Source organism: Bufo gargarizans, chromosome 2, assembly GCF_014858855.1.
Source record: "Bufo gargarizans isolate SCDJY-AF-19 chromosome 2, ASM1485885v1, whole genome shotgun sequence".
In the NCBI taxonomy this organism is placed as follows: domain Eukaryota; kingdom Metazoa; phylum Chordata; class Amphibia; order Anura; family Bufonidae; genus Bufo; species Bufo gargarizans.
This window is the reverse complement of record NC_058081.1, coordinates 473536980-473561957: the sequence shown is the minus strand read 5'-3', so window position 1 is coordinate 473561957 and position 24978 is coordinate 473536980. Positions and strand designations below refer to the sequence as shown.

At 44.4% G+C, this 24978-nt stretch overlaps 1 protein-coding gene across 5 annotated transcripts in view; it reads right to left on the bottom strand.

Annotated features, from left to right (window-relative positions):
- The window catches only part of LOC122928341 (proline-rich protein 5-like), a 291839-nt gene that overhangs the window by 157996 nt on the left and 108865 nt on the right, over positions 1-24978 (bottom strand). For 3 of the 5 annotated variants that reach the window (XM_044281095.1, XM_044281094.1, XM_044281089.1), the window contains 2 exons: positions 21673-21811; positions 16408-18485 (listed from right to left, as the gene is read on the bottom strand). In XM_044281095.1, the coding sequence (XP_044137030.1) occupies positions 17941-18485; positions 21673-21811 (684 nt within the window). In that variant the 3' untranslated portion in view covers positions 16408-17940. Of the gene's footprint in view, positions 1-2390; positions 2429-16407; positions 18486-21672; positions 21812-24817; positions 24831-24978 lie in introns of those variants that run through there. The other 2 variants (XM_044281096.1, XM_044281090.1) reach the window with 2 other exon arrangements.

Here is a 24978-nt window from a genome sequence, read left to right as displayed (position 1 = left end):
CACAGAATCGTAAGAATAGAAGCTCCCCAATTATTAATACATGGGGAATGGGTAACAGGTCCTCTTTAACTCTCCATCCTAAATACATAAAATTACCTCCCAACATTAGAATCCGAAATCACGGGAAGCCTACTTCTTTCCATTATTGCCCAGGAACACCCCGTTTATGCAAAGCTCAGCCTCTTTTAGTACCATTTATGGGATAGTGCCAAAAATATGGGGCTGTTTGGAAGTATGGCTAAAACATTCAATTATATAGACACCTTCTGGTACAGTAACATCTATTCTATTGTTTGTAATGATGACAAGCACTATTTTATTCATGATATTAAATGGTAAGTTGTCACTGCTCTGCCCTGTACCTCAATTTGTACTCTATGTAATATATTATTATTTATCCTGTTGTATCCCAAAAATAACGTTTTCATTTTCAGTCAAAACAACCTTTAATTAAAGTCTTTATCAGGACGCTCACCTACTAACCTAAGCAGAGAGTGGCTAAGAGAGTCTCATTTTTTAGGATCCAATATATCCTCTCATTATATGAGCGATCGAATGCAATGAAAACTGTGTAATGCTTCTTTTCCCCTGTGATGGCGCTGCAGGAGAATTGAACACTTGCAGTTAGTTCCCCATTAGGGATGAGTAAACACCTGTAAGCTCGGGTTCGTCGGGTTCGGCCGAACTTCGGCTCAAAGTTCGGGTTCGGGACCCAAACTTGACCTCAAACCCAAACCCCATTGAAGTCAATGGGGACCCGAACTTTGGGGCACTAAAATGCCTGTAAAATAGTCATAGTAAGGGCTAGAGGGCTGCAAAAGGAAGCAAAACGGGGGTAAGAGAGCAGGACAATTGCCCTGCAAACAAATGTGGATAGGAAAATTACATAAAATAACATAGAATAGAAAAAAATAATAATCTTGAACTAGGAGGCGGAGGTCAAAGTGGAGTAGGAGGTTGAGGAGGCGGTGAACGTGGCGGTGTAGGTAGAAGCGGTGGTGGAGGAGGAGGAGGAGGAGGAGACAGCCAACACTGTTTTTGTATTTTTTTTTTAATATATATTTGGGAAGACCCCAAAACATTGGAAAATAGAAAAGAGAATGCAAAGAGAAAGAAGTGCGCTGGAGTATAACAATGGCTGCTTAGTGTCGGTATACATGTCTATTCATGCCTGGTTCATTTTAATGAATGTGAGCTTGTCCACATTGGCTGTGGACAGGCGGCTGCGCTTGTCTGTGATCACCCCCCCTGCCGTGCTAAACACACGTTCGGACAATGCACTGGCCGCAGGGCAGACCAGCACCTCCAAGGCGTAAAGGGCAAACTCAGGTCATGTGCCCAATTAGGAGACCCAGAAGTTGAATGGGGCAGACCCATCAGTCAGTACGTGTAGGCGTTTGCACATGTACTGTTCCACCACGTTGCTGAAATGCTGCCGCCTACTAAGATGTTCCATATCAGCTGGTGGTGCTGGTTGTTGTGGAGTGCTGACAACGCTTTTCCACATTTCGGCCATGCTATCTCTCCCTTCTAGCGTGCTGGCTGTGCCTCAGCTGCATTGGCAACTTTTTCCTCCTCCTCTGTCTTCGCATTGTGCTTCCACTGAGCCTCCGGTGTCAGGTGGGAAAGCCATCAGCAGCTCGCCTACCAGTGTTCGCTTATACTCACGCATCTTCAGATCCCACTCCAGTGATGGAATTAAGGATGGCACATTGTCTTTTTAGCGGATCCAGCAGGGTGACCACCCAGTAATCAGCACAAGTTAGAATGTGGGCAACTCGGCGGTCGTTGCAGAGACACTGCAGCATGTAATCGCTCATATGTGCCAGGCTGCCCAGAGGCAACGACAAGCTGTACTCTATGGGAGGTGTATCGTCTGTGTCCTCCCTATCCCCCCAGCCATGCTCCAGTGATGCCCATGAGCTGCTTTGGGTGCTTATCCTCCAGAACTGTGCCCTGGCTGGATAGTTGTGTACCTGGCCTCAGTTGGTGCAGGAAGCCACCCTCCGAGCCACTTGTGAATGACTGGCCTGATAACCGTGGAAAAGATCCCTCTTCCTCCTGTGCCACATCCTCTTCCATCATCGCCAGAAGTGTTTTTTCAAGGAGACATAGAAGTGGGATAGTAACGCTGAGGACGGCGTCATCGGCACTGTCCATGTTGGTGGGGTACTCGAAACAGCACAACACAGCACACACGTCTTGCATGGAGGCCCACTCTTTGGTGGTGAATTGGTGCTGTTCCGCAGAGCGACTCCCTCGTGTGTACTGCAGCTGAAACTCCACTATCACCTGCTGCTGCTCACACAGTCTCTCCAGGATGTGCAAGGTGGTGTTACACCTTGTGGGTATGTCGCATATCAGGTGGTGAGCAGGAAGGCCGAAGTTACGCTGCAGTGCAGACAGGCGAGCAGCAGCAGCGTAAGAACTCAGAAAGCACACTTTCTGCAGCAGCTCTGACATATCGGGGTAATTTTTCAGGAACCTCTGCACCACCAAATTCAGCACATGCGCCAGGCAAGGGATGTGTGTCAAACCGGCTAGGCACAGAGCTGCTACAAGATTTCGCCCATTATCGCATACCACCAGGCCGGGCTTGAGGCTCAGTGGCACCAACTACTCATCGGTCTGTTGTTCCATGCCCATCCGTAGCTCCTGCGCAGTGTGGGGGTTTTCCCCCAAACAGATGAGTTTCAAAACAGCCTGCTGTTGTTTCCCCCTGGCTGTGCTGAAGTTGGTGGTGAAGGTGTTACGCTGACCGGATGAGGAGGTGGTAGAGGAGGAGGCAACAGGAGGCAAAGAGAGACATCCTACAATCCTCGGTGGCAGAAGGACATGCACCAAACTGCTATCCGCCTCAGGCCCAGCCGCCACTGCATTTACCCAGTGTGCAGTTAGGGAGATATAACGTCCCTGCCCGTGCTTACTTGTCCACGTATCAGTGGTTATGTTGACCTTGCCACAGATGGCGTTGTGCAGTGCACACCTAATTTTGTCCGCTATTTGGTTGTGCAGGGCAGGGATGGCTCGCCTAGAAAGGTAGTGGCGGCTGGAAACCACGTACTGTGGGAAAGCCACTGCCATAAGGTTTTTAAAAGTCTCCGTCTCCACCAGACGGAATGACAGCATTTCAAAGGCCAGTAATTTTGAAATGCTGGCATTCAGGGCCAGGGATCGTGGGTGAGTATGGGGTTACTTCCTATTTCTCCCCAGTGTTTGGGAGATGGACAGCTGAACGCTTTCATGGGACAGTATGGAGATGCTTGGTAACAGTGACGGAGGTGGTGGCCTTGCTGCCACATCCTCTGTTTGTGGGGTGGCAGGTGCCACTGTCACTCAAGAGGGGGAGGAAGAGGCAGAGACTGCAGCAGAAGAGGGAGCAGGAGGAGCTTGAGATATTTTGTGTTTTTTTAGGTGTTTACTCTACTGCAGCTCGTGCTTTGCACTTAGATGCCTGGTCATGCAGGTTGTGCTCAGGTTTAGAACGTTTATGCCTCACTTCAGGCTCTGATTGCACAGCATGCAAACCACTCGCGTCTTGTGTCTGAAGAACTGCCACGCCGGAACTCCTTGGATCTGGCTTTGGTGTGCTCAGTCCCTGGGTGCGGTGGGCAGTAGCAGGTATACTGGCTAGGGGACGGCCGCTCTGCTTTTGCACCCTGCTCCCTCATTTGCTGTGCGGCTGGCGCTGTGTTAACACCACCTCTTCCTCCAAACTGCACACATCACTCGCATGACATTGATGACATGTGGAGTCTAGGATCTCATCATCCTCCACATCATCTTCCACCCAATCCTCACCCCCCTGCTTAGGGTTGCCACCTTTTCTTAAAGCCAAACCTGAACAGAAGGGAGGGAGGGTGGTCGTGTCTGAAGTCAGCGCCGCCCTGGGCTGGCATCGCACCACTCCCAGCTGATCGCTGTGCCCGGGTCTGAGAAAGGCTTGTACCAGGGCACAGGATTACAAACCCAGACTGTCAAGGGTCATTCCCGTATGGGTGGCAACCCTACCCCTGCCCCCTGGGCTTCAGACTGCTTGGCTGATTTGCAAGGAGGTGAGGTGAAATACAGATGCCCATGGGCTGCAGGTGCCAACTCTGCGCTTTCAGCAGGGGACCGTTTGGGAGGCAATGTGAAGGAACACTGGAGACACTGTCAGCCACCCAATCTACTATCGCCTCTACTTCTTCTGGCCTTACCATTCGTACACCGGTATTCGGGCCTACCAAATAACTCTGAACGTTCTGTCGCCTACGTGCACCTGAGGAAAGTGTTTCATTTGGGCGTGTAGCTGGCACAGATGGACCATGTCCTCTCCCTTCAACAGGAGCTCCACCAGCAGCACCACGACCAGGGCCACGTCCTTTATTTGATGCTCTCCTCATTCTTTGAGGTCACCCACCGAACTAACGGATGGATTAACTAATTTAGTGATGAGCGGCAGGGGTCATATTCGAATTCGTAATATTTAGTGAATATTTTAGAGAATATTTGTCATATATTCGTGAATTCGTATATTCGTTATATTCAACATTCTTTTTTTTACGTGAAAATTGGCAAGGTAATGATCGCGTAATATGCGAATATTGCACGCTCAATACAGGCGTGGGTCAAAAACGAATATATAGCCCTCAAGAATATATTTGTTTTTAGAATATTCGTCATTTTTTCCATCTGAACACAGGATTCCTCCCTGCTTCTTGCTTGTGGGCCAATGAGTCATTGGCCCACAAGCAACCTAAGCAGGGAGGAATCATGACGTCAGATGGAAAAAAAATGCTGAATATTCTAAAAAACAAATATATAGCGCTATATTCAACATATTAAAAATCGCTATTCGAATATTCGCGTTCAACACTATTAACTATATTAATTTCCCTGTCACGGATGCAGTGCAGGTGTACCTCACACAAAAAAATGGGACTATGTCACCCACCGAACTAACAGACGGATTAACTATATTAATTTTCCTGTCACGTATGCAGTGCAGGAGTAACTCACACAAAAAAATGGGAATATGTCACCCACCGATCTAACAGACGTATGTAGTGCTGGCTTCAAAGTGAACATTTACTCCTGGTGTGCAGTAAAACATGGTAATGTAAATTTGTTTGAGTGGTTGGTAGTAAGCCACTTGTATAGTCAGGGGAACTTATATGTTTAGTTGGTGCTCAGCCGAGCAGTGGAGACTTGTCTTTTTGGGCTTGAATGTAAAGGCTATACTCTTATTTGTTTAACTGCCTATCTAAAGTACGTTAAAAACATTTTATTCAATAATGTTAAAATTAAATCTCCACACAAGTAGGCTTGATAGGGTGAATAGGAATGTGGCAGACTATTTATATGCTGATTCCTAATAACACCCTACCACAAGAACTCCTTTATATTTAGGAGTAAGTAATTTGGTATAAATCCTCTAATAATCCTAAAAGGATATTGCTCACACTGCACATTGCGGGGCTGTGGACCCTTTAGTCAGTGCTGTATAGGATCCCACACTTGTATGGTAGATCCCTAATAAGTTGAATATCATAGGGACTCCTTTATGTTTAGGAGTATATGAAATGGTGGAACAAATCCTGCGATGATCCTAAAGGGATACCAATAGCACTATACAGTATACAGGCAGTGGTGTATCTTGGTTTTGTGCTCCCCTAGGCGAGACTAAACTCGGGCACCCCCCTAACACGCGGACGCAAAAGGCAGGGGAGGTCGGGAGGAAGTCAGGGAGGAGAAGGAAGTAAGTCTTTCAACTCCTTCACTATGTGGCGCCGGCGATGCCGCTCGCATAGTGAAGCATCGGATTGGACAAGGGGCAAAAAAAATATTTAGCATATTGTGTAACTATCACTAAGCAAACAAGGCATTTTGCCGCCCTATTGGCAAGTGCCGCCCTAGGCAAATGCCTTGTTTGCCTTGTGATAGATACACCCCTGTATACAGGGCTGTAGACCCTTTAGTAAGTGCTGTATAGGATCACACCCTTACAGGATTTATCACTATCAGGCTCAAATATAGAGGCGAGAGTCAGTCTGCATGTGTGTTCTACACTGCAGTCCAAAGCTCAAACTTATTGTTGCGCGACATTGGTACTACAAAATATCGTGCGACACATGTCGTCATGTAGCCCTAGCCTGTTAAAGCGGCGGGCACTGTGGACGTCACTGTTAAAGGGGCGGTCACTGTGGCGGTCACTGTAAAAGGGGCGGGCACTCTGGAGCTCACTGTTAAAGGGGCAGGCACTGTGGAGGTCACTGTTAAAGGGGCGGGAACTGTGGAGGTCACTGTTAAAGGGGCGGGCACTATGGAGGTGTGGGAGTGGGGGCTGTATTGTCTCAGGGTCCGTCTCCTGGCAAATGGCGTCCTTGCGCTTTCTTTTCCAAAAAATTATCTGCAGCAGAAAAGAACTATGATATTGGAAATAGGGAACTGTTGGCGATTAAACTGGCGTTTGAAGAGTGGCGTCACTTCTTAGAGGGAGCAATCCACCCCGTCACGGTAATTACGGATCACAAAAACCTTCTGTACCTAGAATCGGCTAAGCGTCTCACCCCTAGACAAGCTAGGTGGTCGCTATTCTTTACCAGATTTAACTTTGTAATCACCTATCGTCCTGGGGCAAAAAATACCAAGGCAGACGCATTGTCTCGTAGTTTCCCTGGAGGGGGTAATGTTAGTGATCCGGTACCTATTTTACAAAGAGGAGTGGTTGTCTCTGCTGTACACTCTGTTCTAGAGGGAAAGGTGTTAGAGGCCCAGGGGGACGCCCCGGCCTCTTGCCCCTCAGAGAAATTGTTTGTACCGTTAAACCTGCGTCTTGAGTTATTGAAGGAACATCATAATTCGGCACTTGCTGGGCACCCGGGTAGTAAAGCAACCTTGGAGCTATTGTCTCGTCGTTTTTGGTGGCCAAGGTTGCGTCAGGATGTAATAGATTTCGTGTCTACTTGTTCTACTTGTGCACGCGCGAAAGTCTCTCATACACGTCCAGCAGGGTCTTTATTGCCACTTTTCATCCCCAATAGACCATGGACACATCTATCAATGGATTTCATCACTGACTTACCTTTGTCTGCGGGTAAAACAGTTATCTTGGTAGTAGTAGACAGGTTTAGCAAAATGGTACACTTTATTGCGCTACCCGCACTTCCTAATGCTAAGACTCTTGCTCAGGTGTTTATCAGTGAAATCGTGAAGCTTCACGGGGTCCCTTCCGATGTGGTTTCGGATCGGGGAACCCAGTTTATTTCTAAGTTTTGGAAAGCTTTTTGTACCCGTTTAGGGGTACACTTATCCTTTTCCTCAGCTTTCCATCCTCAGTCGAATGGACAGACTGAGCGTACCAACCAAAACCTAGAAACATATTTAAGGTGTTTTGCGTCTGAAAACCAAGAGGTGTGGTCATCATATTTACCGTTAGCCGAGTTTGCCATAAATAATCGCCGTCAGGAATCCACTGGCAAGTCACCATTTCTTGGTGCATACGGTTTTCATCCCCAATTTTGTACTTTCAAAGAGGGGGGGTCTTCTGGGGTTCCCGAAGAGGAACGGTTTTCTTCATCTCTTTCATCGGTATGGCAGAAGGTGCAAGCTAACTTGAAAAATATGAGTGGTAAATACAAATGCATGGCCGATAAGAAACGGTCGCCAGGTCCGGACCTAGGAGTGAATGACTATGTGTGGTTGTCTACTAGGAATATTAAGTTGAAGGTTCCCTCTTGGAAACTGGGTCCTAGGTTCATTGGTCCTTATAAAATTGTAGCCGTCATTAACCCTGTGGCTTTTCGCCTGGAGCTACCTCAGACTTTTAAGATCCATAACGTCTTCCATAAGTCGCTGCTCAAGAAGTATGTTCCACCTCTAGAACCATCACCGCTGCCACCTCCTCCTGTTGTTGTGGATGGTAATCTGGAGTTTCAAATATCCAGAATTGTTGATTCTCGTCGGGTCCGCCGCTCTCTTCAGTATCTGGTGCATTGGAGGGGTTACGGTCCCGAGGAAAGAATGTGGGTTCCAGCGTCAGAGGTAAACGCCAACAGGTTGATTCAGGCTTTCCATGTCTCTCATCCGGAGAGACCTGGTCCTGAGTGTCCGGAGGCCCCTCGTGAAAGGGGGGGTACTGTCACGAGGGTGTCAAGAGCCACGTCTGACTCCGTTATACCCGGGGTCAGGAAGTCGCAGCGGGTGGCTGCGCGCTCTATGTCTAAAGATCACGGTGTTTCTTAGTGTTTGTTTTCTGTGTTTGCCTTGCTATCCTTTTTGTCTCACTCAGGGATCCGTAGCTTCTCCTCCTCAGCTGTTTCTTGTCTGCCACTCCCAAACTCCTTATATTCTCCTCTCACACTTCTCTTGTTGCCAGTTATAGAGCTTCCTGCCTGGACATCTATGCTGACCCACTGGAGCTGAGAATCTGGTTGTTGTTCCAGAGTGCTACCCTCCGGATCCCTGTTGGGCTTTTGTTGTCTCCTGTTGTTGCCCTCCTGGGATTATATGTTTAGTTTGTATTGTCTGTCCTCCCCTTGGTGTTTTCCTTTAGAGCTAGTGGTGCGGACTAGTGTTCCCACCGCCCTGTTCACTATCTAGGGCTCATCCTAGGGAAAGCCAGGGTTTTAGGCACGTGATCGGCGTACGGGTGAGGAACCCGTCTAGGGACGACAGGGCAGCCAGGCGCCAGTCGCAAGGTGAGTCAGGGGTCACCACCTTCCCTCTCACTAGGGCAGGGCCTCCCTCTTTTCCTCCCTCCGTGTCACGTATGTGACAGTTACGCCGATCGTGATAGGAGGTCACTGTTAAAGGGGAGGGCACTGTAAAGGTATTTGTTATTGGGGATACTGTCGATATCTTTTAATGACACACAGAAACATTAAATGAAATAGATGAAATATACCCGTGCGAAGCCGGGTCCTTCTGCTAGTACACTATATAAAAAGACACATATGCATGTTTTTCTCAATATCTGACATGAAATCAGAATAAACCTTTCCTGTTTTTGGTCAATTAGGATTACCATAATTATTATTATTTGCCAAATGCCAGAAAGTCAAAAGTTTACATACATTTCATTAATATTTGGTACCATTGCCCTTAAACTGTATGACTTGGGTCAAACGTTTTGGATATCCTTCTACAAGCTTCTCACAATACTTGGTCAGAATTTTGCCTATTACTCCTGACAAAACTAGTGTAACTGAGCCATGTTTGTTGGTCATCTTGCTTGCACCTGCCTTTTCAGCTTTGTCCATAAATTTTCAATACGATTGAGATCAAAGCTTTGTGATGGCCACTCCAAAACATTGATTTTGTTATCCTTCAGCCACTTTGTAACCAGTTTAGCAGTATGCTTCGGGTCATTGTCCATTTGGAAGACCGATTTCCGTCCAAGCTTTAACTTCCTGGCTGATGTCTTGAGATGTTGCTTCAGTATTTCCACATAATCTTCTTTCCTCATGATGACATCTATTTTATGAAGTGCACCAGTCCCTCCTGCAGGAACCTGTCACCTCTACTATGCTAGCCTCACTGAGAGTTTCTAAATGTTCATTGTGTTACCCTAAACATATAAATTACACTTTTAATTTCATTTGCAGACGAATTCAATAAGTGTTATGCATTTTTGTACTTCCTGCCTTTTATGCAAATTAACATAAGTGTCATATCTTAGGCTACTTTCACACTAGCCTTCGATCGGATCCGTTCTGAACGGATCCGATCATAATAATGCAGACGGAGGCTCCGTTCAGAACGGGTCCGTCTGCATTATATTAGCATATAAAAGCTAAGTGTGAAAATAGCCTCGGACGGATCCGTCCAGACTTTCAATGTAAAGTCAATGGGGGACGGATCCGCTTGAAGATTGAGCCATATTGTGGCATCTTCAAACGGATCCGTCCCCATTGACTTACATTGTAAAGTTAAAAGGATGCGGGAACCGCGCTCTAAATACAAAATGAATGTCAGTGAGTCTCTCCTGCAAATATACCGGAAAAAAGAAGTCCAGTTAATGAAGATGGAAAGTTCTCTGGAACAAAATGTTCATAAGATATTTAAACAGTTCCCCTGCTACTGATCCATAAGTAGCATAACTGACCAACTTCCGGACCCAAAAGAGAGGTGAACGCTGCTGGAAAAATGTCAGTAATTCGTCCACAGACGACTCCTGCAGATCCACAGATCTCACGCTGAATATCCAGCCTCTGAATCCAACCACCGTACCTTCAAAGGAATAAAGACAGATGGTGCAGTACCCTCGGTATCTTCAATAGTAAGATTTTTATTGTACTTACAATCAGGAAGTATAAAATTTGCACATATAAAAGGCCCGACCCGGGTTTCGCTGTTCGCTTCGTCAGGGGCTGCGGTATACTGACCGCTGCAAACCACGAGTGGAAATACTCTCCCACCCCGGAACTGAAACGGACTTCCGTAATCAGTCACATGACAATCACAAAGTCGGCTGTTCAAACTATAAAAGTGCATTCAAAATAACAAACACATATAAATACAAATTCACATATAAATATAAATAGACATATAAAATGTTCATAGTATAAAATTCATAAAATCCATGTATAAAAAATCGAATATATAAAACGGAAATATAGATATCATATGGATCAAGCCATACAGACTGATTTAATATCCCACTCGATATTCAGTCCTCGCGGTTGTAAAGTGCCCAACTCAAAAATCCACTTAGCTTCTATTTTGTTAATTTGTGTTGCGGGATTACCTCCTCGCCAATGTTGTTTAACCAATTCAATACCACAAAATTTCAAACCACTGGGGTCTTTCTGGTGTACTCTCTTGAAATGGGCAGAAACACTATGCGTCTCTAAACCTTTCTTAATATTTCTAATGTGCTCTGCCACCCTTACTTTAAGTTTCCTTAGAGTCCTACCTATGTATTGGAGCCCGCAAGGGCATTCCAACGCATAGATGACCCCCTTAGTTTCACAAGAGATATTCCCTTTGATTTTTAAGACAGCAGCATTGGAGGTAGACACAATATCTTTTATCTTTAACTTTTTCTTTTCGTCCCTAGAGCGGTTCTTACAACAGGGGCAAAAACCGCACCATGTGAACACACTGCAGGCTTTAATAGTGCTCGGAACCTCCTTCACAAAACTATGCACAATGCGATTCCTAACAGTAGGGGCTCTTTTATAGATAAATGGTGGTTTCTTGGGGATAAGATCTCCAATAATACGGTCATTCTTCAGAACATTCCAGTTCTGATGTATGATCTTTCTAATTTGGGGGCATATAGCAGAATATGAAGTGGAGAAAGCGAATTGATATTTATCCCTCATAGTTTCTTTCTGTTTCTTTAAATCTGTATTTTTATTTTTTAGCATATCGCTATCCAATTTTACTTCTTCCTTTTGCTCATATAATTCTTCTTTTTTATATCCCTTTTCAATGAACCGGTCTATAATAATATCACTTTGATTATCATAATCTTTAATATTGGTACAATTTCTTCTAATGCATTTTAGTTGGCCCTTCGGTACATTACATAACCAAGGCTTATAGTGACAACTACTGCTTTCAATATACCCATTACGGTCAGTCGGTTTAAAATAAGTTCTGGTTACGATTTCATTCTCTTCTAATTTGATTTCAAGATCTAAAAAATGAATGACGATGTTGCTTATGTCCTCCGTGAATTTTATATTCCATTCGTTTAGATTCAAATGCGAAATAAAATTCAACAGACCCTCCTTTGTGCCATACCAAATGCCAACGCAATCGTCAATATATCTCCTCCAAAACTGGAGGCTGCCGCCCTCAGCTTCTCTTCCCAGGGCAGGGGAGATGGTGAAATGTTCCCAGTATGACATAAACAAATTTGCAAAACTAGGTGCAAATTTCGCACCCATCGCCACACCAGATACCTGTAAATAATAATAATCGTCATACCAAAAATAATTATGTCCCAAACAAAACCGTATGCAATCCAGAATAAATGTTTTATGAGCCTCACTCATTTGTTCGTCACTATCCAGAAAAAACTTAACCGCATCTATACCAATATTATTGGGTATTATAGTATATAATGATGTAACATCCAGTGTCATTAAAAGGGTGTTATCTGGGAATTTATCAAAAGCTTTTAACAATTCCAAAACATGCCCTGTATCTCTCAGATAATAGGGGGTGGTGGTAACAAATCGTTGTAAAAAAATATCTATATATTCAGAAACACGACTAGTAATTGAGTCGATACCGGAGACTATCGGTCTGCCTGGGGGGCGCTCTACATCCTTGTGTACCTTTGGCAGGTAATAAATAGTCGGAGTTTTAGGATATAGGTTATTCAAATATTGGTGTTCCTTCTGATTAAGGACACCTAGAGCTAGCCCTCTATCCAGAAGTATTTTTAATTCCTTCTTATAATCACTGACCGGATCTTTCTTTAGTCTCCTATATGTGTTGACATCACTCAAAATTCTTTGCATTTCAGCATTGTAATCTGTTAAATTTAATACCACTATCCCTCCCCCTTTATCGGCCGGTTTAATTATTATTTGGTTGTTTTGTTCTAAACTCTTCAAAGACGCTTTCTCTTTTTTGCTCAAAAAAGACTTACATTGTAAGTCTGGACGGATCTGCACGCCTCCGCACGGCCAGGCGGACACCCGAACGCTGCTTGCAAGCAGCGTTCAGCTGTCCGCCTGTCCGTGCGGAGGCGAGCGGAGCGGAGGCTGAACGCCGCCAGACTGATGCAGTCTGAGCGGATCCGCATCCATTCAGACTGCATCAGGGCTGGACGGAAGCGTTCGGGTCCGCTCGTGAGCCCCTTCAAACGGAGCTCACGAGCGGACCGACGAACGCTAGTGTGAAAGTAGCCTTACATTGTAAGTCTGGACGGATCTGCACGCCTCCGCACGGCCAGGCGGACACCCGAACGCTGCAAGCAGCGTTCAGCTGTCCGCCTGTCCGTGCGGAGGCGAGTGGAGCGGAGGCTGAACGCCGCCAGACTGATGCAGTCTGAGCGGATCCGCATCCATTCAGACTGCATCAGGGCTGGACGGAAGTGTTCGGGTCCGCTCGTGAGCCCCTTCTTCAAACGGAGCTCACGAGCGGACCGACGAACGCTAGTGTGAAAGTAGCCTTACTTGTGTGACCAGAGAAGAGTCATATTTTCAAGCTCTGACTCATCTCAGGTTAATTTGCATATGTATCAAATAGTTTTTTTTACACAATAAAAGCACACAGAGCTATGGGGACTGGGTATTGCGGATGTGCTAGCGGCCATCTAGCAACCCATGTCCTCAGCTCTATACACAAAATCCAGATGACAGGTTCCCTTTAAGCTTCCAAGCTTCTCCCTTTTTCCTCCAAAGGTAACGATGGTCAATATGGCCAAAAAGTTAAATTTTAGTTTCGTCAGACCAAAGGACATGTCTCCAAAAATGTAAGTCTTTGTTCCTGTGTGCATTTGGAAACATTGATCTGGCTTTTTTATGTTTCTTTTGCAGTAATGGCTTCTTCCCGGCAGGGTGGCCTTTCAGCCTATGTTGATACAGTACTCGTTTCACTGTGGATATTGACACAATCTTACCAGCTTCCGCCATCATCTTCACAAGGTCTTTTACTTTTGTTCTTGGGTTGATATGCACATGTCGGACCAAAGCACGTTCATATCTGGGACACAGAACCCGTCTCCTTCCTGAGCGGTATGATGGCTGGACATTCCCATCTTGTTTGTGCTTGCATATAATTGTTTGTACAGATGAACGAGGCACCTTCAGGTATCATGAAATTGCACCCAAGGTTGAGCCAGACTTTTGCAAGTCCACAATTCTCTTCCTGATTTTGCTGATTTCTTTAGCCTTTCCCATGATGCTACACAAAGAAGCAGTGTGTTTCAGGTGTGAATTTAAATACATCCACAGGTGTGTCTCTAATTAACTCACATGTTGCCAACAGAAGCTTGAGATGGGGTAACCCCTTTAATGCTCAACTCTTCTAGTCATGCTAACTTCTTTCATAATGTAGGACTGGCATTATCAGTGCAGATTCTGCTTCAGATTTGTGGCACTCTCTGTGGGCACTCACACCCTGGAAAAAGTCTACCAATATGTACTAATATGCCTTAGACTTTTCCTGCCATTCATCAGCGCAGGGTACGCTATGAACAGCATAGGCGGCTCATTGAATGTGGGCAGGCTATTATAGCTGAATTATAAAGTGCATGGAAGATACACTTTATTGGACTGTAGCATTCAGGTTAAATTGTTGTGTTGGCACTTTGCGATAAATGTATGGGTTTTGGTTTACAGTTTGGGCACTCAGTCGGTAAAATCTTCACCATCAGTGGCTTAGAGCCATGATACACTTGGATTGGGTTAACAAATTATTATGGAGAGTGTCCGCAGATGACTCACCACTACTGCAGCGTGCAGTGATTAAACAGCACGAGGGATGTAATGTCAACCACCAAACATACCGTATTTTTCGCCGTATAAGACGCACTTTTTCCCCCCCAAAAGTGGGGGGAAAATAGCAGTGCGTCTTATACGGCGAATGCAGCTTATTTGCAAATTTCCGTGCGAATTTCCGCGCGATTTTTTGCGCAAATTATTTACCGATTTTCAATGATACACCCACCGCGATGCCGCGCGGCGGGTGTATCAGCTGTGAGGGAGGAGGGACTGGGGGCCGGCGTCTGCTTTTATAATGACAGCGGGGCCCGTGCAGTGACTATTCTACTACATGGGCCCCGCTCACTGTATAATCGTATGTCTAATAGTAAATAGTTATGTACATAATCACATAATGAGCGGAGTACTTACAACTACAAACGCTCGCCGAGAGGAGGGAGGAGGCAGGCTGGGAGGACGGGCGCTGGCAGTGTGTGAGTCATACATCACGCGCCTGCGCCGCCCACTTTATGAATGAAGCAGGCGGCGTGGGCGCATGACGTATGACTCATGCTGCCAGCGCCTGTCCTCCCGGCCTGCCTCCTGCCTCCTCCCTCCTCTCGGCGAGCGCTTGTAGTTATAAGTACTCCGCTCATTATGCGATTATGCACATAACTATTTACTATTAGACATACGATTATACAGTGAGCGGAGCCCGTGTAGTAGAATACAGTCACTGCACGGGCCCCGCTGTCATTATAAAGCCAGATGCCGGCCCCCAGCCCTGTATTGAGGGTCATTCACTACAGGGGCACTTATGGAGGGGATCTGTGGATGACACATAGCATAAGATGCTATATATGTGTCATCCACAGATCCCCCCCATAACTGTCATACACAGAGACCCCAATAAGAGCCACCCACAGATCCCCCATAAGTGTCACCCACAGATCCCCCATAAGTGTCACCCACAGATCCCCCATAAGTGTCACCCACAGATCCCCCATAAGTGTCACCCACAGATCCCCCATAAGTGTCACCCACAGATCCCCCATAAGTGTCACCCACAGATCCCCCATAAGTGTCACCCACAGATCCCCCATAAGTGTCACCCACAGATCCCCCATAAGTGTCACCCACAGATCCCCCATAACAGTGCGTCACCCACAGATCCCCCATGAAAGTGCGTCACCCACAGATCCCCCATAACAGTGCCATCCACAGACCACAATTAGTTCAAAACCCACCAAAAGCACATCTTTTGGTTCAAAATATTTTTTTTCTTATTTTCCTCCTCAAAAACCTAGGTGCGTCTTATAGGCCGGTGCGTCTTAAACGGCGAAAAATACGGTAGCTAACTTCAGATTTTTGCGGGTGACAAAGTGAGTCACAGTAGACCCACGGTCTATTTCTCCCTCAGCTTGATAAATGTAGAGCATTTTTACTCTGATCACCATGATGGGCCCAGGCTTGGCATCTGCCCAGATCTACCTGGTGCTGACACTATCTATGAAACCAGGGAAAACGAAACTAGCGGCATGAGATAAAAGGACAATGCAACACTACATTTTTTTTTACAAAGTTTTTATCTTATAGTGGTTATGCTGCTCATATATTTTGCTTGACAATTGTAAGAAAATCATGGTGTTGAGATGGATTAGACATAACTCCCAACTTTAAAATTAAGTAGGACAGGGCAACTAATGAGGCACATAGTGTGCTGTGGCAATTTTTTCATGCTCTAACCATATCCTATCCCTGTCTATACATGCCAAGTCCCACCAAGTCCCTTTTGTGCCCCCTCACAGTAATAACCCCCCTTAGTTCCCCTTCACAGTAAAATTGACCCTTTCCTTTAAGCAAAGAGAAAGCCCCAAAACTTTCATGTCCCTTTACTTCAGATTCCCATAGCTACTCTGGAGTCACTGATGAAAGTCCTAGTCTATAGGCACCAGTTAAGATACTAGCTAGGGTAATGACATGGTGACTTATAAGATAGAACGATGCTTGAGGAGAAGACAGAATCACCTCTAGATTGCAGTCAATCTTCCTATGGTGTTGTGTCTTTATTTACAGAGTACATACAAAAATTTGGAAGTGTCTCCATCTGATACACCAGAAGCACAATGTTAACCATGCTTTATGCTGTGAGATGGGGTTATTATATTACAGACAGGTTTCTGCTAGGTACAAACAATTTTGGATTTTTTTCCTGCCTCAGAGTTGGTCTACTGAGTAAATCTTCACTCATACTTAAGGGCTATGAACATCGTTGTGGGCTTGTTTTTAAGAGGAACTGTCACCTTTCCTCAAATGTCTGTTTTAGGAACTACTTGTGTTCCCCATGCAATAGGGATTATGGAACCTCTTTTCACATACCTGTATGTTATTCTTTTCTTCAGTTTTTGGTACTACAAGTTTTTTTATTTATTAAATCTGCAATTAGGTGATACCATTTGGGGGGGGGGGGGGGGTGTCCATGCACAGTTGGACACTGCCAGCACTGATCAGTGCATGTGCAGGAACGCATCCCTAACTGGTAACACCCAGTTTCAGATTCCTCAGTAAACTTCTAGTAGCAATAAATATGGTTGTGTGAAAAGATGCCCTAAAATCAGTATTGCATGGAGAATACAATTTTTTACTAAAACAAGCAAAGATGGTGACTGGTCCCCCTTAAGTGAAATACATGTGTATTTGGTGAAAATTACTTTGGTAATTACGTTTTATTAAAATTCTCAAGACCGAGACATCAAAGATTTCAACCGCTTGTTGTCTATGTCCATTCCCTACACTACGGGGGAGAGTTATCAAAGCTGGTGGAAATGAAAACTGGCTTAGTCGCTCATATCAACCAATTAGATTCCACATTTCATTTTCCAAAGGAGCTCTGAAAAATAAAAGGTGAGATCTGAATGGTTGCTATGGGCATCTAAGCCAGTTTTCCATTCTCCAAACTCTTTACAAGTATATAACTGAAAATATTCTTGGTCTTGTGGCTTCCTGTTTTCTTAATGGTTACGTATCCTGACACCACACAGCTTCAGGTACAATCGTCTGATTCAGTTACCGACACAAAGAGGAAGTCTATTATATGGTAGATAACTGACCATTTCAGTACATATTGCTACATGTATTCAAATGGTGGTCACCCAGACTGGAGTCAAATAGCTACTGACCACTGTGAATCAAAAACTATGCAGAACACAATAAGGAAGAGCTACAAGAATAGAAAAACATGGCTCCAGAACTGATTTATACAATTAAACTATGTATATACAGTTACTACACTGCATTGAGTTTTTAGAGGGGCTGGCCTGGTGACCAGCTGACCACTGTCGGTCTTGTCATAGATGTAACAGGCATCCTTGCCTAGTCTGCCAGAGGGAGATCTACTCTTCATTTTGCATCCTGAGGGACATTCATGGAGCATAACTAAACCAGAACTTCATTTTACATTTAATTGGAAGCCAGAAAATACAGAAATCAATGGACATGAGGTTGATAGAAATCTCGAACCCATAATAAACCCAAATTAAAAATAAAATAAAAACAAAAATGTAGAAGAAGATTATTATACAAGACTTTGCCGTCCAACATCCATGGTATAGCCTGAAGATTTGGCACAACCTCTTCCGAAATCAATGAAAATTCCTTCAGAGTCAGAGTCTATGGATTCTAAGATCTGATCAACAATTGTCTCTGGACTGGAAGATGGGGCAGGGATCAAAGTTGAGTCTCTGGACATATCCTCCCTGGAGCCTGAGGTGTGGAAAAGTCCTTGTTGAGGTTCATTGTTGTTATGCATTGGTGGAAACTGTCCATTGCCCATGGTAGGGTGCTCCAACTCCCCCGTAGCTTGTGGTTTAGTGGTGGACATTGAGAGTTTGGAGCTGGAATCCAGGATGGTTGTTAGATTGGAGTATCCCTGGATCTCTAGAAGTGAGGTCATCTCAGATACCGAGTGTCTTCTGATTCCAGTCCCATTGACTGCAAGGTTTTCCATTTCATACTCTGCTACAGGGGTCAGTAATGGATTGTTGTAGCTCTTGGATCTCACCACTGGATTCTTGGTGACCATCTCACCAGACTTGGGACAACGTCTGAACATGCGTTTCTCTGTAAAGAGCACAATCACATGTAAGTAGTATATGTAAAGGTCAAAATGTCAATAGGTCTCATAAAAAATAATGGACATTAAAGATTCTGAACAGTTTAAAAATATTTTTGATTATAAAAAAATCTGGCTGTTTTGTGTATACAGCTCACATGCAATCCTATTGTCTCCATTCAGACTGCATGTAAACCCTATGTAGGATAATCTTGCAGTCATGAGCTTCTCCTGCTGCCCCCTCTTCTTGCGACCTTAGGCCTCGTTCACACTTCAGTGTTTGGTCAGTGATTTCCATTAGTGATTTGTGAGCCAAAACCAGGTGTGGGTCTAAACCACAGAACAGGTGCAGATCTTTCCCTTATAACTTGTAGGCTTCAGTTCTGGGTTTGACTCACAAATCACTGATGGAAAATCACTGACCAAACACTGAAGTGTGAATGAGGCCTTACGGCAATGTTTTTTTTTTTTTATATTCTATAACCATGAAGTCATGTAGGTCTGCAAAGGAGCTGTATACACAAAACTGAAGAATATTTTCTAACAAATATGTTTTCAAGGTTACTTCATTTTTTATTTGAGTTTATTAGTAGATTAGAAGAATGAAATAAAATGTCTGCTAACTGAAAAATTGCTGCTATCTTATGTGACAATAGGTGCCTTTGGATCACTTCAATAGTACCACTAATAATTGGTCCTTAAGACCTATCTATGTCTTTTTTCATGCGCTGTTCTTTATTTAAAACTTCACTTTTATTTATGTGTACTCATTAAAAACTTTTCACAAATAATAACAAAAACTGTGACAGGCTAGAATTCTCAGTGGCTACAGGCTGGCTCCCTCTCTTAATTAGCAAACTTCTGCTGTTTATATTCCTTCACAGCAGCGTTCTAGATTCTATTAGTCTGTAGCAGCGTCAGCCTCAGGCGCTCTGGCTGACAGTCTGTTTCTACCTGCCTGTATTACTATACTTGCTATAATTTAACTCCTATATCAGAGCTCCCTACCTGTCTGACTCTAAACACACACACACACACACACATATACACCCTGCATCCCTTCGGATCACTTCAGGCACCAGAGTCCAATGCTGTCTACAACTTATGCACACTAACCTGTTTACTTCAGAGAAATCATGGTATTAAAAAGGTGTCTTGTGTAACTACCCATATTTGGCCACCTGGTGGCAGCAAATGCAAATTGACGAGAAATGCTGAATGACAATCAATGCAGTCACTATAGATGGGTGCGTTCTCACGTGTTTTTATTTAATTTTTTTGCTGTATGTTTTTAATAAAAATATGGATCCAATTTATTTCTATAAGACTTGTTTACTGTAGAGAATCAGTTTACGTCAGCTTTTTAACCAGTTCAAGACCAGGATTTGCTGGGAACCAGAACTCTCTGATCTGATCCTTAGGATAGGTCTTCAATATCGTGAAATTGAAATATCCCTGTCATAAACTACTGTCATCCGTGTAATCCAAAATGGGTACTGCCTCTATAAGGGGTTCAAGAGGTGAGTCTGCTGCCTACAAGATATTTATGGCATATTTATTTTGTGATATGCCATAAATATACCGTATTTTTTGCCCATAATACGCACCTAGGTTTTAGAGGAGGACAATAAGAAAAAAATATTTTTCATTAGACCTCAGATCAGATCTCAGCTAACAGCCCCAAACAGACCCCCAATGTTAATAAGACCCCAACAAGACCTCAGATCAGACCCACAATCAGACCTCAGCTCAAACCCCAATGTGAATGACCCCCAATCAGACCCCAGACCCCAATCAGACCTCATATCAGACCCCACTGCCTCTCATATTAGCCCCCAGCAGCCTTCATTGCCTCATATCAGCCCTAAGTAATCCCCATTGCCTTTCATTTTGCCCCACAGCAGCCCCCATTGCCTTATATCAGCCCTCTGTAGCCCCCTTTGCCTCTCATTTTGGCCCCCAGCAGCCCACATTGCCTTATATCAGCCCTATGTAGCCCCCATTGCCTCTCATTTCGGGCCCCTAGCACCCCCCATTGTCTGTCATGTTAGCCCCCATTGTCTCAGATCAGCCCCCAGCCCCATGTTTAATAAAATAAATAAATCACTTGCCTATCCTGCTCCTGGGTGCGGCCGCTCCTCACTGCACGCCTTCCTTCTCCGTTAGCTGTGCTCTGAACTGGCATGCACAGCGTGAGGTCACAGAGCGCCCTCATGCTGTGCGCAACCACTGCACAGCCAACAGCCGAGGACCAGGATGCAGTGCGTACAGAGCCTTCACCGCTTCCTGGTTCTCCGCTACTAATGAGCACTTCCATAATGAAAGCGCTCCTTAGTATTCGCCCCATAAGACGCATTTTTTCTCCACTTTTGGGGGGAGGGAATGCTTCTTATGGGGTAAAAAATATGGTATTTGGTTAAAACACCCATATAACTATAAGATGACTAGAAAGCTACTTTTGGTTCTAACTGGACTTATGTCAGGTTCCAGTTATAATAATACTAAATACAAAAAATAAATAAAAATTAATAGATCTCTATAGTGGTTAGAGCTCTGATTTGGAAGTGGTAATTGCCTGTGTAAACATAGAGGGTCATTTATTAAGACTGGCGTTTTAGAAGCCGGTCTTAATAAAGCCCTGCTCTGATGGTGGATCTTATGCAGTTATGAAGAGGTGCCGGTCTCTGCATCACATCGGTGCATCCAGTGGCTGTCTTACATTTAGACCATTTTCTAGGCCTAAACCAGTTGAAGAAAATCATGAATGAGACGAGCCTGCAGGCCCACCACTTCCCCATCCACTTTTTTACACCTGGTGTGAGCAAGGAAAAGTAGCGGATTGTGGTGCCTGAAATATGCCTAATAAATGACCCCCATAGAATGTAATAATAGTGCATGCAGCCACCACTAGAGGGAGTTTATGAGCTTACTGTATACTAATCATAAATTGAGCTGAATAATAACACAGTATGCAGTAAGCTCCCTCTTGTGGTGGCAACATTTAGTCAGACTGGCAACAGTGCCTCTATGATTAACAATGATACAGCAACCAGAACAGTAAGGGTGTCTGGTCAGTTTCTTTGGTCAAATCTACAATTTATCCATGTACTATTGTACAATAAAGATTGAATGAATATAGTATATGGAGATTCTGCTGGATTGCATGTGTCAATGAAGCACAAAACTGGCTCATACCCAAGATACAGGAGGCATGTGTGAATGTAGCATCACTAGAGTACAACCCATATGTACCAAGGTATGGAGAGACCACCTTCTGAATGATCGATTCCAGGTTGAGATATTCCTCCGTCACACCCTTAGACTCATGGACACCCTGGAAAATGTAAAGCAAAAACAGGATTATCAATGACCACATCAAAAACTGTTGCTTTAAAATGACTATGTCAGAAGGTTCATCCATGAGACAGGCCCTTTACATATATTGCAATAGGGCATATGGAATTCCCCCTCTATGAGCCGGGAATGACAACTCCTTGCAAAGAGAGACTCTCACACTAGCGGACACAGCATGTCACCCATTCATTGCCAAGGCCGATGTGTAATACTCCTGTACATGCTTCTATGCATCTTCCCCAGGTAGTAACAGGAGTAGAGGGGATTTATCATAATCACAATCCCCACCAACAGTCACATCCTCACAAACTTGGATACACAAAATACAATCAACCATGTCCCCATGATAACAATGAACTACAAAAATTAGAAAATAAAGACTTGTCTTGGGTTTTTCAGTTATGGACACCACAGATTTAAAAAATGCGCCCCCTGAAAAACAAATAACCTGTATAAAAATATCTATTCCCTCTGCTTTTAAAATGCTGCAGTGGCTGAATTATATCCCCAGTACTTCAGAAGCTATTAAAGGGGTATTCCGGTAAAGTAACTTCATTTTTGAAAACTGCTTTAAGGCTGCAAGTTGTGACCCAAGCAGAACCCATACCTATGTAGTGTCCCACTTATGTGTGTATGGGCCACTCCAAATTGCTATATGCCCTTTCATATAATCTTGCACTAATCATTGTCTTTTCCTTGGTCAATGCTGCTAAATTCATATTACAGGCTGGTGAAATGCATTACACACTAACACTACCAACACTAGAGGTCACTATAACACCATGTATATAGGTCAGCCACAGGAATTAAGGGAGGTTAGGAGGCAGGAGGAGTAGGAGAGGAGACAGACTTTGTTCTGTTTTCAAGATACTTGAACTTTTGGAATCCAGAAGCAGGATTTAGTCATCCTACATTGTAGAGTCAAGGCCAGGCACTACTTGGACTATAGTTCAGACAACCTTTTCAAAGAATGGAGCAGAGAGTTTGCCTGCCATAAGGGAGACCACCCTTGGGTTGTATACTATTAGTACCAGAGAATACATATTATTGCAAGACTGAACAGCCAGAGCAAGTTCAGGAACCAAGTAAAGTATCATCATCACTCCTGCATAAGTTAAGCTGGAACCTACATACATCACCTCACAGATCCTGCTAATTGGGATTTGCAGCTTTATCATCTTTATCAACTTCATGTAAGACAAGGTACTGCTATTGAATGCTACTTATTGCAAGACTACAACTTACAAGTAAAGTTCCCGTTTAGTTCAACGACTGCCTCTCTAATCATTCTACTTCATCTCCTAATTTGCTCCTCACGGTGCTGGCGTCACAAACACAGGGGCTCAGCCACCAAAGCACCCTAAGCATACCCATTACCATCAAGGGCACCTCGACTTCCATCTGGCTGGTGTTCCCAGCAACAGATAGTGCCCTGGAGGATTTAGTGCTGTCTTCCCCTTCCCTGAACTCTGGCCCAGGGAGCTACAGGAAAGTGAATACATCTACTACCCTCACTCGGCACATCATCACTCTCACTAACTCACTACACCCCTGTGGCCTGGACATCGCATCAATACATATAACCAGAGTTTCAATTTACTTGGCAATCCATTTGTCTAGCTCCCGTGTGAGCCTGTAACACACAGAGTATCATGGCGCCTGATCTCTCACAAAACTACAATACCCACATCCCTAGCTTTCCTGCTGTGAGTTTCTGCTGGTTCATGAGTGTTGCTGTTTACTGATTGGCTGCCTGATATACAGTCTGGACACGCCCCCTCTACTCAGTAATCACCAGCACGCTAACACAAGACATTTAGCTAAAGAATTGATAGCGACACAATGAGCATGCTCGACCTAACAAAGGCTCAGAACTACAGGTCGATGCCATGGCAACTTATGAGGAAACACAGTGGGTAACAGAGGAAGAAACTACTTTTATAACTACTGAGTGGTAAATATGTGAAATTTACATTATATTAGGCAATTATTGATGATGAATTAGTCTGAAACATAAGTTATATTTATGGTAACCGGAATACCCATTTAATATGGTAATCCTTTAAAGGGATTTCTGGGCAATTAATAGACAGGGTCTCCATGAAAAAAAAATTAGTTACAGTACTTTTCCAGTAAAGTGAAGATACCCTAAAGATGCATATATTGAGGCACTAGGTGTTCTTTATACATGTCCTGTAGGATCCAGAAGATGGAGTATTTCCTGTCCATCCACGATAGGTCATCAGTATCAGATCAGTAGGGGTCCAACTCCCGGCACCCTCGCCGATCAGCTGTTTAATCACTGAGCCCCTTGGCTTCTTCCTAGGCCAGTGACGTCATGTTCACCAATCACATGGTGTCACAACCAGACAGCTGAGAAGCTCTGACAGAAGCCTTTCAGAACCTCCTCCTTGAGTTTTCTTTGTACTGGTTTTCAGTTAATTATCTCGTTAGCCTCTCTCAGCTGTCATGTAGTTGGACTGATTGCATCCCTTTAAATTCCTCCCCATAATGCATTGGTGTGCGGCTTATACAACTTCCTGGAGTGTGTGTGCATGCTGATCCTATTTTCCTGTCTTCTACAAGATAAGTGCTGTACATTTATTTGTGATTTTCTGTTTGCTGGATCCCAGGTGACCCTGACTCCCTCCGTGTCTAGTGTAGGGAGCCGGTGGTCGTGTCCCCTCACTATTATAGGGTGTTCAGGTGTTATACAGTCGAGGTACGAGGATATGCGATCATCTACCATTGAGATTTTCGCATAGGCTGAGCAGTCAGGGTGAGTGCCAGGTCTTATGCAGGGGTCTCCCTTTTGTTACTTAGTTTTGGATCCAGTGAGTCATATATTCATTTTGCACTGTCTTGTTTCCTGTACACCTTCCGTGACATTATAAGCCGCCAAAACCGTCTCAATCATGGATCCGGTTTCACTTTTGACTGAACGCTTCCAGGGTCTTTCATTGGAGGTAGCTGATCTCCGTAAGACTCTTTCTCAGTTTCTAGTGACCGGTTCAGCTTGCGTTCATGGAGTTTGTTCTGAGCCTAAGATCTCGCTCCCGGATACGTTCTCCGGGGGTAGTGAGAATTTTGTGCGTTTCAGAGAGGCTTGCAAACTCCATTTTCGCCTTCTTCCCCATTCCTCTGGTG